The sequence below is a fragment of the Pongo abelii genome, chromosome 20, assembly GCF_028885655.2.
Source record: "Pongo abelii isolate AG06213 chromosome 20, NHGRI_mPonAbe1-v2.0_pri, whole genome shotgun sequence".
Lineage (NCBI taxonomy): Eukaryota > Metazoa > Chordata > Mammalia > Primates > Hominidae > Pongo > Pongo abelii.
In genome coordinates, this window is record NC_072005.2 from 4800821 (window position 1) to 4819663 (window position 18843).

Sequence of the window (18843 nt, forward strand, 5' to 3'; positions counted from 1 at the left end):
GTGGTGGCGGGTGCCTGTAATCCCGGCTACTCAGGAGGCTGAGGCAGGAGAATCGCTTGAACCAGGGAGGCAGAGTTTGCAGTGAGCCAAGATCGAGCCACTGCATTCCAGCCTGGGTGACAGAGCAAGACTGTCTCAAAAAAAAAAAAAAAAAAAAGAGAGAGACATGAATCCGGTGGGGTGCAATGTCTTATGCCTGTAATCACAGCACTTTGGGAGGCCAAGGAGGGCAGATCACTTGAAGTCAGAAGTTTGAGACCAGCCTGGCCAACATGGCGAAACCCTGTCTCTCCTAAAAATACAAAAATTAGGCGGGCATGGTGGCATCCACTTGTAATCCCAGCTACTCAGAAGACTGAGGCAGGAGAATCACTTGAACCTGGGAGGCAGAGGTTGCAGTGAGCCGAGATTGCGGCACTGCACTCTAGCCTGGGTAACAGAGAGAAACTCCATCTCAAAAAAAACCAAAAATGCAATGTGGCTGGCGGCAGTGGCTCACACCTGTAATCCCAGCACTCTGGGAGGCCAGAGCAGGCGGATCACTTGAGGTCAGGAGTTTGAGACCAGCCTGGCTAACGTGGTGAAACCCCATCTCTACCAAAAAATACAAAAATTAGCCAGGCACGGTGGCTTGCACCTGTAATCCTAGCTACTAGCTACTAGGGAGGCTGAGGTGTGAGGATCGGATTGCTTGAACCTGGGGGGCGGAGGTTACAGTGAGCCAAGATCATGCCACTCTACTCCAGCCTGGTCAACAGAGTGAGACCCTGTCTCCAAAAAAAAAAAAAAAAAAAAAGAAAAGGCAATTGTCATTAAACTTCAAGATCTTGAAAAAAGAAAAAAGAACAAAATGCAATTGTCATTACAGCAGTCTGTTTTCTTTATCTTTTTTTTTTTTGAGACGGAATCTCGCTCTGTTGCCCAGGCTGGAGTGCAGTGGCGTGATCTCTGCTCACTGCAAGCTCTGCCTCCCGGGTTCACTCCATTCTCCTGCCTTAGCCTCTGGAGTAGCTGGGATTACAGGCACCTGCCACCACAGCTGGCCAATTTTTTTGTATTTTTAGTAGAGACGGGGTTTTACCATGTTAGCCAGGATGGTCTTGAACTCCTGACCTCGTGATCCACCCACCTCGGCCTCCCAAAGTGCTGAGATTACAGGCATGAGCCACTGTGCCCGGCCAGCAGTCTCTTTTTTCTGTTTCTTTTTTTTTTTTTTGAGATGGAGTCTCGCTTTGTTGCCCAGGCTGGAGTGCAGTGGCGTGATCTCAGCTCACCGCAAGCTCCGCCTCCCGGGTTCACGCCATTCTTCTGCCTCAGCCTCTTAAGCAGCTGTATTTTTTGTATTTTTAGTAGAGACGGGGTTTCACCATGTTAGCCAGGATGGTCTTGAACTCCTGACCTTGTGATCCACCTACCTTGGCCTCCCAAAGTGCTGAGATTACAGGTGTGAGCCACCGCACCTGGCCCAGCAGTCTCTTTTTTCAAAATCCATCTGTGGGTGTCACCTGTCCCCACGCTTGCTCCAGCGACACTAGTCTCCTTTCAGTTCCATGCTCCTGTCATGTTCCCTTATATGCCAGGCCTTTGCACAGGCTGTTCCCTCTGCCTGGCACACTCTTCCCTGTTTTCTGCCTAGCCAACTGCGCGAATCCTTCAGATCTCATTTCAAGCACTACTTCCTTAGGAAAGCTTTCGTGGAGCTCTGATAATGAGCCGCTGTGCATCTGTCCAATGGGGAATGTGGCAGAGAAGCCTTTTGGCAGTTTATTGGTAGGATTTGTTGATTTATGTCTATTTCTTTTTTTTTTTTTTGAGACGTAGTTTCGCTCTCGTTGCCCAGGCTGGAGCGCAGTGACACGATCTTGGCTCACTGCAATCTCCGCCTCCCGGGTTCAAGCGATTCTCCTGCCTCAGCCTCCCGAGTAGCTGGGATTACAGGCGCTTGCCACCACACCCTGCTAATTTTTTGTATTTTTAGTAGGCACGGGGTTTCACCATGTTGACCAGACTGGTCTCGACCTCCTGACCTCAGGTGATCCACTCGTCTCAGCCTCCCGAAGTGCTGAGATTACAGGTGTGAGCCACCGCCCTCGGCATTTTTTTTTCTTTTTTTTTTTTGAGACAGAGTCTCTGTCACCCTGACTGGAGTGCAGTGGTGTGATCTCAGCTCACTGCAACCTTTGGCTACTGGGTTTAAGGGATTCTCGTGCCTCAGCCTCCTGAGTAGCTGGGATTACAGGCGTGCCACCACCATGCCTGGATAATTTTTGTATTTTTAGTAGAGACAGGGTTTCGCCATGTTGGCCAGGCTGGTCTCACACTCCTGACCTCAAGTGATCCGATCGCCTCGGCCTCCCAAAATGTTGGGCAACAGATCGAGATCCTGTCTGTAAGAAAACAGTACAACACAAAAAAACTAAGTGTCTCGACTGGGTGCAGTGGCTCACACCTGTAATCCCAGCACTCTGGGAGGCCGAGGACTGCAGACCATGTGAGGTCGGGAGTTCGGGACCAGCCTGACCAACATGGAGAAACCCCGTTTCTACTAAAAATACAAAATTAGCCGGGCATGGTGGTGCATGCCTGTAATCCCAGCTACTCGCAAGGCTGAGGCAGGAGAATTGCTTGAACCCAGGAGGCAGAGGTTGTGGTGAGCCGAGATCATGCCATTGCACTCCAACCTGGGCAACAAGAGTGAAACTCCTTCTGAAAAACAAAAACAAAAAAGACTAGGCGCGGTGGCTCATGCCTGTAATCCCAACACTTTGGGAGGCTAAGGCGGGTGGATCACAAGGTCAGGAGATGGAGACCATCCTGGCCAACATGGTGAAACCCCATCTCTACCAAAAATACAAAAATTAGCCGGGCATGGTGGCAGGGGCCTGTAATCCCAGCTACTAGGGAGGCTGAGGCAGGAGAATCGCTTGAACCTGGGAGGCAGAGGTTGCAGTGAGCCGAGATTGTACTACTGCACTCCAGCCTGGGCAACAGAGCAAGACTTTGTCTTAAATTAATTAATTAATTAATTAAGTGTCTTGGTCCCACCCTATGGAGAGGCTGGGTTTTCCAGAATCTTCTGGAATGTGGCAGGGGCCATCATTTAAATGCAAATGCTTCATGGCTGCAGGGTTGACAGACACCCTGCAGCAAGAGGGAGGGAGGTACCAGTATGTTGCAGTTGGAAGGTGGCTGGAGAAGTATTTCGGGGCCATTTCCCCAAGAAGACAAACCCTGGACCAGTCTTTTTAAAATTTAATTTAATTTAATTTTAGTATTATAAAGACAAATTAAAAAACAGGCCGGGCGCGGGGGCTGACGCCTGTAATCCCAGCACTTTGGGAGGTCGAGGCGGGCGGATCACGAGGTCAGGAGATCGAGACCATCCTGGCTAACATGGTAAAACCCCGTCTCTACTAAAAATACAAAAAAAAATTAGCCGGGCGTGATGGCGGGCGCCTGTAGTCCGAGCTACTCGGTAGGCTGAGGCAGGAGAATGGTGTGAACCCGGGAGGTGGAGCTTGCAGTGAGCCAAGATTGCGCCACTGCACTCCAGCCTGGGCGACAGAGCGAGACTCCGTCTCAAAAAAAAAAGAAAAAGAAAAATTAAAAAATAGCCACAGGGTCTCCCTATGTTGGCCAGGCTGGTCTCAAACTCCTAACCTCAAGACATCTGCCCACCTTGGCCTCCCAAAGTGCTGGGATTACAGACACGAGCCACAGCACCCAGCCTCAGCCACTGTTTCATTTCAGCCATGCAGGGCCTTGCAGGCGAAGCCAGGCCTTTTGGATTTTACTTCAAATGCTGTAGGGACCTGATGGAGATTTTCAGTGGAGGAACGGGATGGCCTGTTTCATGTTGAGAGTCCTTTTGTTGCTCCAGGAATACAATTGACAGGTAAAATCCAGGATGCCCAATTAAATCAGAATTTCAGATAAACAATACTTTTTTTTGAGACGGAGTTTTGTGCGCTCTCTCTCTCTCTCTCTCTCTCTCTATATATATATATATTTTTTTTTTTGAGACAAATTTTGCTCTTGTCATCTAGGCTGGAGTGCAGCAGTGGTGCGATCTTGGCTCACTGCAACCTCTGCCTCCCGGGTTCAAGCTATTCTCCTGTCTCAGCCTCCCGAGTAGCTGGGATTATAGGCACCTGCCACCATGCCCAGCTAATTTTTGTATTTTTTGTAGAGATGGGTTTTCTCCATGTTGGCCAGGCAGGTCTTGACCTCCTGACCTTAAGTGAACTACCTGCCTCAGCCTCCCAAAGTGCTGGAATTACAGATGTGAGCCACTGTGCCTGGCCATCAATGAATGATTTTTAAGCATAAGTATATCCCAAATATTGCTTGTGATATACTAAATACTTCTATTGTTCCTCTAAAATCCAGTTTAGGTTGGGCACGGTGTCCCAGGAGGTTGAGACAGGAGAATCGCTTGAATCCAGGAGGTGGAGGTTGCAGTGAGCCAAGATCAAACCACTGCACTCCAGCCTGGGAGACAGAGGGAGACTCCGTCTCAAAAACAACACAAAACCAAAAAAGGTGGACAGAGCAGGGTAGAGGCAGGGGACGGGGAGAAGTGGGAGATTCTGGGCAGTGTGGAGACAGAGCCCCTCGGGCTTATTGATGGATTGTACATGGGCAGATGGCACAGGCTCATCACTAGGAAGACTTTGGCATTGATCCCAAGTGCAGGGGAGGAAGCCGAAGCTGCTGTAGGCAGAGGAGACACAGGATCCAACTCCGGTATGAGACCCACAGAGCAGCCCCGGGGCTCAACAGCAACCTCTGTGAATTACACCAGCACACAGTTTCTCCCCCTGTGTACTGTGATATTGTGGGTGGCTTTTTTTTTTTTTTTTTTTTTGAGACAGGGTCTTGCTCTGTCACCCAGGCTGGAGTGCAGTGGCACGATCATGGCTCACTTCAGCCTCAACCTCCCAGACTCAAGTGATCCTCCAGCTTCAGCCTCCCTAACAGCTGGGACTACAGGTATGTGCTGCTACAGCCAGCTAATTTTTCATATACATATATATATATTTTTCATATACATATATATATATTTTTATATACATATATATATATATTTAGACTGACTCTTGCACCATCACCCAGGCTGGAGTGCAGTGAGGTGATCTTAGCTCACTGCAACCTCAGCCTCCCAGGTTCAAGAGATTCTCCTGCCTCAGCCTCCTGAGTAGCTGGGATTACAGGTGCGCACCATCACGCCCAGCTAATTTTTTTTTTTTTTTTGAGACGGAGTCTTGCACTGTCACCCAGGCTGGAGTGCAGTGGCACGATCTCGGTTCACTGCAAGCTCCACCTCCCAGGTTCGCGCCATTCTCCTGCCTCAGCCTCCCAAGTAGCTGGCACTACAGGCGCCCACCACCACGCCTGGCTAATTTTATTTTTGTATTTTTAGTAGAGACGGGGTTTCACCGTGTTAGTCAGGATGGTCTTGATCTCCTGACCTCGTGATCCACCCGCCTTGGCCCCCCAAAGTGCTGGGCTGGGCGTGAGCCACTGTGCCCGGCCAGTTTTTCTTTCTTTTTTTTTTTTTTTTTTTGTAGAGATGGGGGGTCTCACAATGTTGCCCACGCTGGTCTCAAACTCCTGGTCTCAAGCGATCCTCCTGCCATGGCCTCCTAAAGTCCTGGGATTACAGGAATGAGCCACCATGCTCAGCCCCCTTGGTACTGTTGACACTCAGGATAAACAATTCCTGATTGTGGGGGCTGTCCTGGACACTGCAGGGTGCTGAACAGCATCCCTGGCCTCCACCCTCTCCATGCCAATAAGACTCTTCTCCCCCGATCCCCTGCAGTTGTGACAGCCAATACAACCAGACATTAGCAGAGGGGAGAATTCTCCCCAAGTAGGACCCCTGGTCTTGGCACTGTGAGACCCCAGTAGGCTGGGGCAGACTCAGGGTGGAAAAGGCAGGCTATGCCGGGTTTGGGTCCTGGGAGAACTTCCCGGTTTCCTTTGTCCATTCCAGGCATTCAGTGATAGTTCTAGGGACGGGAGACACGGATACCTAAACCGCTAGAGCTCGGGGAGGTTGCAGACAACCTGTTGCCCACTCCTCGACTCATCTGAGAGTCACCTGTGCAAGAGAGAGGGCTTCCTCCCGGTAGAGACTAATAAAGCTTTTAATATTTAAAAGTTTGGGCACTTAATTCTGGTGATCTGGGTTCACGGGTAACACTCCGTCCTCTGACAGCTGGCAGGTGACAGAGTCCACCGAGGCGCTGGTGATGATGATGGGAACTTTGGCCTTGAGGCTGGTCAGGGACCAGGGCAGGTGCACGGTGGTGACCAGCTCGTAGCGAGTGTGCATGATCTCACCGGCCTGCATGCTGCTGCTCACGGACAGCAGCAACGGCAGGTTGAAGGTGCTGACAATCTTGGTGGTGTTGAAGCGGGTCATGGGGGTGTTGGCCTCCTGCCTCAGAAGCTCGCTGCTGTCCAGCCGAGACCGCCGCTCCGCGCTGGGCGTGAAGCCCTCGTACTGTACGTGGGCGTACAGGGCGAATATGACCGTCTTGATGCATTTGCTGGTCTGGTTGTTGATCTCTGTTGTGAAGACGACCTTCTCTCCTGGCATGAAGGTGTTCTTTTCCATCTGGATTTGCAAGCAGACAGTGCCCTGGCGGCAGCAGTTGTAGGAGACTTTCTCCTCAGCCTCCACGAACAAGGGGTTCTAGAAGAGGAGGATGTGGGGGAGCAGACAACCGTGAGGGACCAGGACCACGAAATCCAGTTGCCTGCCTGATCCACCCTGGGAACTCCTCAAAGTCTGTGGGGCTGGCTGGGCGCGATGGCTCACGCCTGTAATCCCAACACTTTGGGAGGCCGAGGCGGGAGGATCACAAGGTCAGGAGTTCGAGACCAGCCTGACCAACATGGTGAAACCCCGTCTCTACTAAAAATACAAAAATTAGCTGAACGTGATGAAGCATGCCTGTAATCCCAGCTACTCAGGAGGCTGAGGCAGGAGAATCTCTTGAACCTGGGAGGTGGAGTTTGCAGTGAGCCGAGATCGTGCCATTGCACTTCAGCCAGGGCTACAGAGCAAGACTTCGTCTCAAAAAAGAAAAAGAAAAAAGCCTCTGGGGCTTTGGGGGCTCTCCTAGGAAGAGGCATTAAGATGGAATCTGGAACCCTAGGGATTTTGCATTCAAAAACCTGGAGTCATCTCCCATCTCTCAGTGTGTTTTGTTTTTTGTTTTTTGTATTTTTTTGGAGACAGAGTCTTGCTCTGTCACCCACGTTGGAGTGGAGTGGCGTGATCTCGGCTCAGTGCAACCTCCGCCTCCCAGGTTCAAGCGATTCTCCTGCCTCAGCCTCCCGAGTTCACACCCAGCTAATTTTTGTATTTTTAGTAGATATGGAGTTTCGCCATGTTGGCCAGGCTGGTCATGAACTCCTGACCTCAGGTGATCTGCCCGCCTTGGCCTCCCAAAGTGCTGGGATTACAGGCGTGAGCCACCGTGCTTGGCCTTTCCCAATGTCCTTGGAGCAAGGATATTTACCATTCTGAATATCAATTTCTCCTCCTCTCCTCTCTCCCTTTTTTTTTTTTTTTTTTTTTGAGACGGAGTCTCGTTCTGTTGCACAGTGGCACGGTCTTGGCTCACTGCAACCTCCGCCTCCCGGGTTCACGCGACTCTCCTGCCTCAGCCTCCTGAGTAGCTGGGATTACAGGCACACGCCACCACACCCGGCTAATTTTTTGTATATTTTTAGTAGAGATAGGGTTTCACTATGTTGGCCAGACTGGTCTTGAACTCCTGACCTCGTGATCCGCCCGCCTTGGACTCCCAAAGTGCTGGGATTACAGGCATGAGCCACCGCTCCAGCATTGTTTTTTTTTTTTTAATGCAGCCTGGAGTGCAGGGGTGCACTCATGGCTCACTGCAGACTTGACCTGGGCTCAAATGATCCTCCCCCATCAGCCTCCCAAGTAGCAGGGACCATAGGCATGCGTGCCACCATACCCCAGCTTTTTTTTCTTGAAAGAAGGTCTCACTATGTTGTCCAGGCTAGTCTCAAACTCCTGGGCTCAAGCAGTCCTCCCACCTCAGCCTCCCAAAGTGCTGGGATTACAGGCATGAGCCACCGTGCCTCGCTCTATTCATTGATTTAATAAACAAAGTTCACTGAAACTCACAAAATTTATATTTTCTGACATTGCCTGTTCTTTGCTTTTATTTTTATTTTATTTATTTTCTTTTCTTTGAGATGGAATCTCACTCTGTCACCCAGGTTGGAGTGCAGTGGTGCAATCTCGTCTCACTACAACCTCTGCCTCCCAGGTTCAAGCAATTCTCCTGCCTCAGCCTCTCAAGTAGCTGGGATTATCATAGGTGTCTGCCACCATGCCTGGCTAATTTTTGTATTTTTAGTAGAGACGGGGTTTCACCATGTTGGTTAGGCTGATCTCGAATTCCTGACCTCAGTTGATCCGCCTGCCTCAGCCTCCCAAAGTGCTGGGATTACAGGCATGAACCACCGTGCCCGGCCTGCTTTTATTTTTAAAAAGTTGGTTGCAACATAGCAAATTGTTATTTATGATATTTTTATTCTACTTGTTGCCTGTTCTGTTCTTTTATCTTAATATAAAAAAAAATGGTTGCAACCTGCTAAATTGATTTTTTCTGATATTGCCTATTTAGATTCTTGCCTATTCTTTCATTTTATAAAAATATGGCCAGGCGCTCCCAGCATTTCAGGAGGCTGAGCGGGCAGATCATGAGGTCAAGAGATCAAGACCATCCTGGCCAACTTGGTGAAACCCCGTCTCTACTAAAAATACAAAAATTAGCCGGGCGTGGTGGCAGGCGTCTGCAATCCCAGCTACTCAGGAGGCTGAGGCAGGAGAATCGCTGGAATCCGGGAGGCAGAGGTTGAAGTGAGCCGAGATCGCGCCACCGCACTCCAGCCTGGCGAAAGAGCAAGACTCCGTCTCAAAAAAATATATATATGTGTGTATGTATATATACACACATATATATATGGCCGGGCGCAGTGGCTCACACCTGTAATCCCAGCACTTTGGGGGGCCGAGGCAGGAGGATCACCTGAGGTCAGGAGTTCGAGACCAGCCTGGCCAACATGGTGAAACCCCATCTCTACTAAAAATACAAAAGTTGGCCGGGTGTGATGGCACGCGCCTGTAATCCCAGCTACTCAGGAGGCTGAGGCAGGAGAATCACTTGAACCTGGGAGACTGAGGTTGCAGTGAGGCTGAGATCCAGCCCTGCACGCCAGCCTGGGCAACAGAGTGAGACTCTGTCTCAAAAGAAAAGAAAAGAAAAGAAAAGAAAAGAAAAGAAAATGCTTGTATTCCACCAAATGGATTTTTGCAACCCACTACTGGGTTGTGACCTGTGGTTTGAAAAACATTGCTGGCTGGGCATGGTGGCTCACGCCTGTAATCCCAGCACTTTGGGGAGGCCAAGGGGGGGAGGATCACTGGAGCCCAGAAGTTCAAGACCAGCCTGGGCAACATAGTGAGACCCAGTCTCCAAAAAAAAAAAAAAAACAAAACAAAACAAAAAGGAAGGCCGGGTGCGGTGGCTCACCCCTGTAATCCCAGCACTTTGGGAGGCCAAGGTGGGTGGATCACGAGGTCAGGAGATTGAGACCATCATGGCTAACAGGGTGAAACCCCATCTCTACTAAAAATACAAAAAAAAAAAAAAAAAAATAGCCGGGCATGGTGGTGGGTGCCTGTAGTCCCAGCTACTCGGGAGGCTGAGGCAGGAGAATGGCGTGAACCCGGGAGGCAGAGGTTACAGTGAGCCGAGATAGTGCCACTGCACTCCAGCCTGGGTGACAGAGCGAGACTCCGTCTCAAAAAAAAAAAAAAAAAAAAAAAAGAAGAAGAAGAAGAAGAAAAACATACTGCAGGAAGTCAGGTATGTTTCCTTTTTGAGAACTCAGGCAGACCCTTGACCCCCTCTGACCTCACCTCCCACTTTTCTGCCTCTGGCTTCTCTTCAGCCTTCTCAGGAGCAGCTGAAGCTCCCCCTCCTCTCCTGAAGGTTAATTGAATCTGGTTTCATTGTAAATCCCTGCAGTCTTATTCGAAAATTCGTAGCATGCGTTAGGACCCTGCAGGTGTGAAAGAACCTGCTGCCCTAACTCCAGACAAAGCCGGTAGTTCTGTCCTGGTCCTGAAGGAGGTATCAGGAGGTGCCAAGAGCTACCAATGTCCCTTTATTTCCAACTGAGCTATTACTTTTTTTTTTTTAAATAGAGGTACCGGTCCTAATGCCTGTAATCCCAGCACTTTGGGAGGCCTAGGCAGGCGGATCACCTGAAGTCAGGAGTTCAAGACCAGCCTGGCCAATATGTGGAAACTCCGTCTTTACTAAAAAATACAAAAATTAGCTGGGCGTGGTGGTGGGCACTTCTAATCCCAGCTACTCGGGAGGCTGAGGCAGGAGAATCACTTGAGCCCGGGAGGCAGAGGTTGTATTGAGCCAAGATTGTGCCACTGCACTCCCGCCTGGGTGACAGAGTGAGACTCCATCTCAAAAAAAAAAAAAAGAAAGAAAAAGGAAAAAAAATGGCAGCCCTCTGACATTTGTCATCCTGTCCCAATGCTCTGGTGACAAATGACTCCCTGGAGAGGTGAAGTGACTTTGGCCAACGTCCCTCCTCCCACCTCAACTTCCGCCTCTGCACCTGGACTCGGGAAGGGATCCAGAACGAGTCCTGCACTCAGCCAAGCGGAGGCTGCACTGCCCGTCCTTCTCCTGGACTGAGGCCACCACCTTTATTGTCTGAGAGCTCCAAGGTCAGTGCTGGAGGGTTACTGAGTGTACACGCCTCTCTCCCAACCTGAGGGTCACCCTGTGGGGCCTCTTCTTGGCTTTTCCCCAGGGTCGTATCTCCCTCTTGACAAGTGGACATCTGGGCCATTCTCCTGGGTGGGGCCGTCCTGGGCACTGCAGGGTGCTGAGCAGCGTCCCTGGCCTCTACCCACTCCATGCCAGGAGCACCCCCCAAGTTGAGACAACCACAGATGTCTCCAGACATTGCCAAATGTCCCTTATGGGGATAAAACAGCCACGGCTGAAAACCACTGGCTTAGTTCCTGCCCTTGTTTCTTTTCTAAGAAAAATGTTGGCCTGGCATGGTGGCTCATGCCTGTAATCCCAGCACTTTGGGAGGCCAAGGCAGGCGGATCACCTGAGGTCGGGAGTTCGAGACCAGCCTTGCCAACATGGCGAAACCCCGTCTCTACTAAAAATACAAAAATTAGCTGGGCATCGTGGTGCACGTCTGTAATCCCAGTTACTCAGGAGGCTGAGGCAGGAGAATCGCTTGAACCTGGGAGGCAGAGGTTACAGTGAGCCGAGATCATGCCTCTGTACTTCAGCCTGGTGACAGAGCAACACTCCATCTCAAAAAAAAAAAAAAAAAATATATATATATATATATACACACACACACATACATATATATATATTATTTTATTTTAGAGACAGGGTCTCACTCTGTCGCCCAGGCTGGAGTGCAGTGGTGCAAACATGGCTCACTGCAGCCTTGACCTCCGGCTGCCCTAAGGTTTCTGACTCACCTTTTGTGAAAGCTTGGGGCCTGGGAAGCTACCAACACCCTTCCCTTCTCCCCATGGGACCTTCTCTGTCCCCTGCCCGCCCACCTTCCCTCTTCCTCCTTGGAGCTTGGAGATTGTTCCCACCTCCGCCTTTCCCACATCGGTACCTGGAATGGGGTTTCTTTGTGGAAGGTGGAAGTTCCTTGAACCAATAAGTACATCTTCTTCTTGGCTAAAATATGTTCCCGGCCCATGCAGGAAGCTTGTACGAAATAGAAGACATGGCCAAATTTGCTGGTGAAGGTAGAAGGAAGCCTGGGAGGTAAGTTGAAATGGAAGTCAAAGGTGTGGCTGCCTGCACTTAACCAATTATCTGAAAGCAAAACACACCGATGCCATCAGAAGGTTCTAGAATCTTTTTCTTCTTCTTCTTCTTTTTTTTTTTTTTTTTGCTTTTTTTTATATTTATTTATTTTTGAGACACAGTCTCGCTCTGTCGCCCAGTCTGGAGTATAGCGGTGTGATCTCAGCTCACAGCAACCTCTGCCTCCTAGGTTCAAGCGATTCTCCTGCCTCAGCCTCCCGAGTAGCTGTGATTGCAGGCGTGCACAACCACACCTGACTAATTTTTATATTTTTGATAGAGACGGGGTTCTGTCATGTTGTCCATGCTGGTCTTGAACTTCTGGCCTCCGGCGATCCGCCTGTCTCGCCCTCCCAAAGTGCTGGGGTTACAGGCGTGAGCCACTGCACCTGGCCTTTTTTGCTTGATTTATTGTTTTGGCATGGAGGCGGGTCCTGGGCTTGGCTTGTCTGTCCCTCCTGAGTTAAACTGAGCTCTATGCTTTTAGGACCTGCTGGACCTATAAATATCAGGTCGCAGCTGGGCTGGAGTGGGATGCCCTGGGGTGGGTGACATGCCTGGAGTTGTCACCCGAAACCACTGAAGGGCTCTTGCATACCCCTGCCCTGAGCCTGAGAAAGTGGAAGTCAGGGCTTCAGGGTTCAACAAATATATCTTTTTTTTTCTTTTTGTAGAGACAAAGTCTGGCTCTGTCGCTTAGGCTGCAGTGCAGTGGTGCGATCATAGCTCACTGCAGCCTCCAACTCCTGAGATCAAGTGATCCTCCCACCTCAGCCTCCAGAACAGCTGGGACTACAGGCCCATGCCATCATGGCTGGCTAATTTTTAAATTTCTGGTAGAGACAGGGTCTTGCTATGTTTCCCAGGCTGGTCTTGAACTTCTGGCCACAAGCAATCCTCCTGCCTCACTCTCCCAAAAGTGCTGGGATAATAGGCACAAACCGGCTGGGCCTGGTGGCTCATGCCTGCAATCCCAGCACTTTGGGAGGCCGAGGCGGGCAGATCAGGAGTTCAAGGTCAGGAGTTTGAGAACAACCTGGCCAAAATGGCGAAACCCCATCTCTACCAAAAATACAAAAATTAGCCGGGTGTGGTGGCACACACCTGTAGTTCCAGGTACTCAGGAGGCTGAGGTGGGAGGATCGCTTGAACCTGCGAGGCGGAGGTTGCAGTGAGCCGAGATCATGCCACTGTACTTCAGCCTGGGTGACAGAGCGAGACGCCGTCTCTAAAAATAAATAAATAAATAAACAAAGTAGTATGTGAAGCAGAGAAAACTTTCGCCCTCATAGAGCTTGACCTTCAGTGCATGGTATACAGTGAGTGTTTAATACATGTTGATTGACCAACTGAGTGATGGTCTAGGAAGCAGACTCTCACACAACCGCCATTTCCATGACCTTTGTTTCATTTTCCTTCTTGCACTTCTCGAAAATCCTCTTAGCATTGTCTATCTTCCCTAGCCCATGGCAATCCCAAAGATACTAGGGACTCTGTCTCTTTCTTTCTTTTTCGTTTTTTTGAGACAGAATCTCACTCTGTCACCCAGGCTGGAGTGCAGTGGCGTGATCCTGGCTCACTGCAACCTCCACCTCCTGGGTTCAAGCAATTCTCCTGCCTCAGCCTCCTGAGTAGCTGGAATTACAGGTGTGTGCCACCACGCCTGGCTAATTTTTGTATTTTTAGTAGAGATGGGGTTTCACCATGTTGGCCCGGTTGGTCTCGAACTCCTGACCTCAAATAATCCACCCGCCTTGGCCTCCCAAAGGGCTGGGATTACAGGCGTGAGCCATCGGGCGGGCTCGGCCTTTTTTTTTTTTTTTTTTTTGAGACAGGGTCTCACTTTTTCACTCAGCCTGGACCTCTTGGGCTCAAGTGATCCTCTTGCCTCAGCGCCCCAAGTAGCTGGGACTACAGACGTGTGCCACCATGCCTGGCTAATTTTTGTATTTTTCATAGAGATGGGGTTTTGCCATGTTGGTCAGGCTGGTCTTGAACTCCTGACCTCAGGAGATCTGCTCACCCAGCCTCCCAAAGTGCTGGGACTACAGGCGTGAGCCACCGTGCCCGGCCCAGGCTGTGTTTTTTTAATCACTGCCGCATCCCCAGCACCTAGCACGGTGTTTGTTTGTGCACAGTAGGCACTCAATAAATGTTTATTAAATAAACATTTATTAAATAAATGAAAAACCTGGAACGGGCATGGTGGCTCACACCTGTAATCCCAGCACTCTGGGAGGCCGAGGCGGGTGGATCACGAGGTCAGGAGATCGAGACCATTCTGGCAAACACCGTGAAACCCCGTCTCTAATAAACAAAATACAAAAAATTAGCTGGGCATGGTGGCGGGTGCCTGTAGTCCCAGCTACTCGGGAGGCCAAGGCAGGAGAATAGCATGAACCCCGGGAGGCGGAACTTGCAGTGAGCCGAGATAGCGCCACTGCACTCCAGCCTGGGTGACAGAGCGAGACTCCATCTCAAAAAAAAAAAAAAAAAATGTTTATTAAATAAATGAAAAACCTGGGATGGGCATGGTGGCTCATGCCTGTAATCCTAGCACTTTGGGAGGCTGAGGTGGGGCAGATCACCTGAGGTCAAAAGTTTGAGACCAGCCTGGCCAACATGGTGAAACCCTGTGTCTACTAAAAATACAAAAAATTAGTAGGGCGTAGTGGCATGCGCCTATAATCCCAGCTATGCAGGAGGCTGGGGAAGGAGAATCGCTTGAACCCAGGAGGTGGAGGTTGCAGTGAGCTGAGATCACGCCATGGCACTCCAGCCTGGGTGCCAGAGTAAAGACTGTCTCTTAAAAGAAGAACTAGCGGCCGGGCGCAGTGGCTCACGCCTGTAATCCCAGCACTTTGGGAGGCCGAGGTGGGTGGATCATGAGGTCAGGAGATCGAGACCATCCTGGCTAACATGGTGAAACCCCGTCTCTACTAAAAAAAAAACAAACAAATTAGCCGGGCGTGGTGGCGGTTACCTGTAGTCCCGGCTACTCAGGAGGCTGAGGCAGGAGAATGGCAAGAACCTGGGAGGCGGAGCTTGCAGTGAGCCAAGATTGCACCACTGCACTCCATGCTGGACGACGCTCAGTTCTGTGCTTGGTTGTCCCCTCTTTGCAGAGTACTCCTCTGGTGGAACAGATCATCTCATCTAAATTTTTAGTCTAAAATGGCCAGGTGTGGTGGCTCATGCCTGTAATCCCAGCCCTTTGGGAGGCCGAGGTGGGTGGATCATCTGAGGTCAGGAGTTCAAGACCAGCCTGACCAACATGGAGAAATCCCCTCTCTACTAAAAATACAAAATTAGCTGGGAGTAGTGGCGCATGCCTGTAGTGCCAGCTACTCGGGAGGCTGAGGCGGGACAATCCGTTGAATCCAGGAGGCGCAGGTTGCAGTGAGCCAAGATTACGCCACTGCACTCCAGCCTGGGCAACGAGTGAGATTCAGTCTCAAAAAAAAAAAAAAAAATTGCTAGTTATTTTTTTAAGAGATAGTCGTTGAACCCAGGAGGTTGCGGTGAGCCGAGATTGCGCCATTGCACTCCAGCCTGGGCAACAAGAGCAAAACTCCGTCTCAAAAAAAAACAAAAACAAAAAACAAAAACTAGCCAGGCCTGGTGCCATGTGCCTGTGGTCCCAGCTACTCAGGAGGCTGAGGTGAGAGGATCGCTTATGCCAGAGAGGCTGGGGCTGCAGTGAGTTGTGATCACACCACTGCCCTCTAGCCTGGGCAACAGAGCGAGGCCTTGTCTCAAAAATAAATACATAAGCCAGGCCTGGTGGCTCACTCCTGTAATCCCAGTACTTTGGGAGGCCGAGGCGGGCGGATCACGAAGTCAGGAGTTCGAGACCAGCCTGGCCAACATGGTGAAACCCTGCCTCTACTAAAAATACAAAAAATTGCTGGGTGTGGTGGCAGGTGCCTGTAATCCCAGCTACTCGGGAGGCTGAGGCAGGAGAATCATTTGAACCCAGGAGGCGGAGGTTGCAGTGAGCTGAGATGCGCCACTGCACTCCAGCCTGGGAAGCAGGGCGAGACTGTGTCTCAAAAAATAGATAAATAAATAAGATACAAATAAATAAATACATAAATAAATTAAATTAAATTACACTTTGTTCAGCCAAGTGTTGGCCACGTGTTCTGCTTGACTGCATAATACCCGGGAATATCCCCACAAACACATTTTGCAAAGGACATATAATTCCCCCGACAGCTCAGCAGACTCTCTGACATTTGTTCAGATTTCAGATCTTACCTGGTGGAACTGGGGACTAGTTATTCCTTCCCTGGAAGGTCTCCCTTGCTCTTCTACCTCCACTATCTTTCTTTTTTTGAGAGGGAATCTCGCTCCGTCACCCAGGCTGGCGTGCCGTGGTGCGATCTCAGCTTACTGGAACCTCCCCTTCATGAGTTCAAGTGATTCTCTTGCTTCAGCCTCCCAAGTAGCTGAGATTACCGGCATGTGCCAGCACGCCCAGCTAATTTTTTGGTATTTTTTGGCAGAGATGGGGTTTCGCTATATTGGCCAGGCTGGTCTCAAACTCCTGACCTCGAGTGATCCACCTGCCTTGGCATCTCAAAATGCTGGAATTACAGGCATGAACCACTGTGCCTGGCCCACCTCCACTGTTTCTCCCCATGAATACAGGACTGCCTACTTTGTCTCCTGGGGTTTTGCTGTCAGAGTGAAACTTATCTATAAAAGAATAAGACTGCTCAGGGGCCTCTCAAAGGCAGTTGTTGGATTGAGCATTTTCCAAGGAGACTACCTTGAACCTTCATTTTGAATATCTGGGTTCTGATCAGCTCCTTATGTCTCGTTATTTTCATGTTTCGTGTATCTGATGGTCATTGTTCTACACGGCTGCCCTCCTAGGGAGAAATCAGGCCACTCCCTATTTCTGATAGCTCTAAAGTTTTGTTGATTGACTCTTGGATGTGTTTATTTTCCAGACCCAGGTTCCTGTCATGGCTAGGGGTGGCTGTTGGCCTCGTCCTTACCCTCCACTGGGAATGTCTTTGTCTTATGCACGTAGTCTGCCTTGTTGTTGCAAATAACATTTCTGCTATAATCACGGGATTCCCCAGCTTCTTCACTCCACTCGACGTAACCCCTTCCCACGAGCTCCACCTTCACTATGGGGTCCACCAGGGTGCTGTTCAGGGTTAAGATCACCTGCCCTTTTATGCTGGAGCCAGCCAGGTAGATTGTATCCTCCGGAAGCACTAATTCAATCGACTTTACCGCAGACATAGGGGGTTGGGGGGGTAGAGAAACATCCCTCTCCCTCCCCCATGTCCCTGAAATTCCCGGTTCCTTGGCCCTAGTGAGGTAATCCATCTATGACATCACTCAGCTCAGAGTTCCGGGAAGTGGGGACCCCAGTGGCCAGGAGGGGAGGCAAAAGTGTTGTTTAGGGTGGGTGGTTGATTGGGAAACCTGTAGTCCTCACTGGTTCTTTTTTACTGGTTCTTTTTTTTTTTTTTTTGAGATGGAGTCTCACCCTGTAGCCCAGGCTGGAGTGCAGGGGCGCCATCTTGGCTCACTGCAACCTCCACCTCCTGGGTTCAAGCCATTCTCCTGCCTCAGCCTCCTGAGTAGCTGGGACCACAGGTGCACGCCAGCATGCCCAGCTAATTTTTTGATAGAGACAGAGTTTCACTGTGTTAGCCAGGATGGTCTCGATCTCCTGACCTCGTGATCCACCCGCCTCAGCCGCCCAAAGTGCTGGGATTGCAGGCGTGAGCCACTGCACCTGGACTTTTTCTTTTTTTGAGACAAAGTCTCATTCTGTCACCCAGGCTGGAGTGTAGTGGCGCGATCTCGGCTCACTGCCACATCTGCCTCCCGGGTTCAAACAATTCTCCTGCTTCAGCCTCCTGAGTAGCTGGAATTACAGGCATGCACCATCACCATGCTTTGCTAAATTTTTTTTGATATTTTTATTTATTTTATTTTTATTTGTTGAGATGGTCTCACTCTGTCAGCCAGACTGGAGTGCAATGGTGTGATCTCGGCTCACTACAACCTCTGCCTCTTGGGTTCCAGCGATTCTCCCACCTCAGCCTCCCAAGTACCTGAGATTACAGGCAAGTGCCACTGCAACTAGCTAATTTTTGTATTTTTAGTAGAGACGGGGTTTCACCATTTTGGCCAGGCTGGTCTCGAACTTGTGGCCTCAAATGATTCGCCTACCTTGGCCTCCCAAAGTGCTGGGATTACAGTCGTGAGCCACTGTGCCCAGGCGCATACACGCTCATTTTCATCTTAAAGACTCTACATTTATATTGGTCTATATTGGAAAAAACATAGAGATATGGCCAGGACCTGAAATCTGGTGCATACTGAAGTTGATCAGGGCACTGTGTGCTTAATCTGAACATCGACACCATCAGGAAGCAGCAACTCCCTGCATGATTGACATTTCTCTTTTTTTCTGAGGTGGAGTCTTACTCTGTTGCCCAGGCTGGAATGCAGTGGCGTGATCTCAGCTCACTGCAAACTCTGTCCCCTGGGTTCAAGCTGTTCTCCTGCCTCAGCCTCCCAAGTAGCTGGGATTACGGGCATGGGGGTTACAGGCACCTGCCCCCGTGCCCGGCTAATTTTTGTTCTTTTTGTTTTTGTTTTTGTTTTGAGATGGAGTCTCACTTTGTCACCCAGGCTGGAATGCAGTGGTGCGATCTCGGCTTACTGCAAGCTCTGCCTCCCGTGTTCATGCCATTCTCCTGCCTCAGCTTCCCGAGTAGCTGGGACTACAGGCGTCTGCCACAAATGCCTGGCTAATTTTTTGTATTTTTAGTAGAGACGGGGTTTCATCATGTTAGCCAGGATGGTCTCGATCTCCTGACCTCGTGGTCTGCCCACCTTGGCCTCCCAAAGTGCTTGGATTACAGGCGTGAGC

At 50.1% G+C, this 18843-nt stretch overlaps 1 protein-coding gene across 2 annotated transcripts; it reads right to left on the reverse strand.

Moving 5' to 3' along the window:
- Positions 1–5565: 5565 nt before the first annotated feature.
- Positions 5566–17267, reverse strand: ARRDC5 (arrestin domain containing 5). Of its 2 annotated transcripts, XM_054539404.2 has the most exons (4): positions 16943–17256; positions 13041–13164; positions 11740–11887; positions 6135–6703 (listed from the first exon to the last, which is right to left on the reverse strand). In XM_054539404.2, exons 1-4 carry the CDS (start codon positions 17193–17195, stop codon positions 6176–6178), a joined length of 1053 nt encoding a protein of 350 aa, XP_054395379.1. In that variant the 5' UTR covers positions 17196–17256; the 3' UTR covers positions 6135–6175. The 2 variants fall into 2 exon arrangements, with proteins under 2 accessions (XP_002828538.4, XP_054395379.1); XM_002828492.5 differs by lacking the exon at positions 13041–13164 and having other exon boundaries at positions 5566–6703; positions 11740–11945; positions 16943–17267.
- Between the last annotated feature and the right edge of the window lie 1576 nt (positions 17268–18843).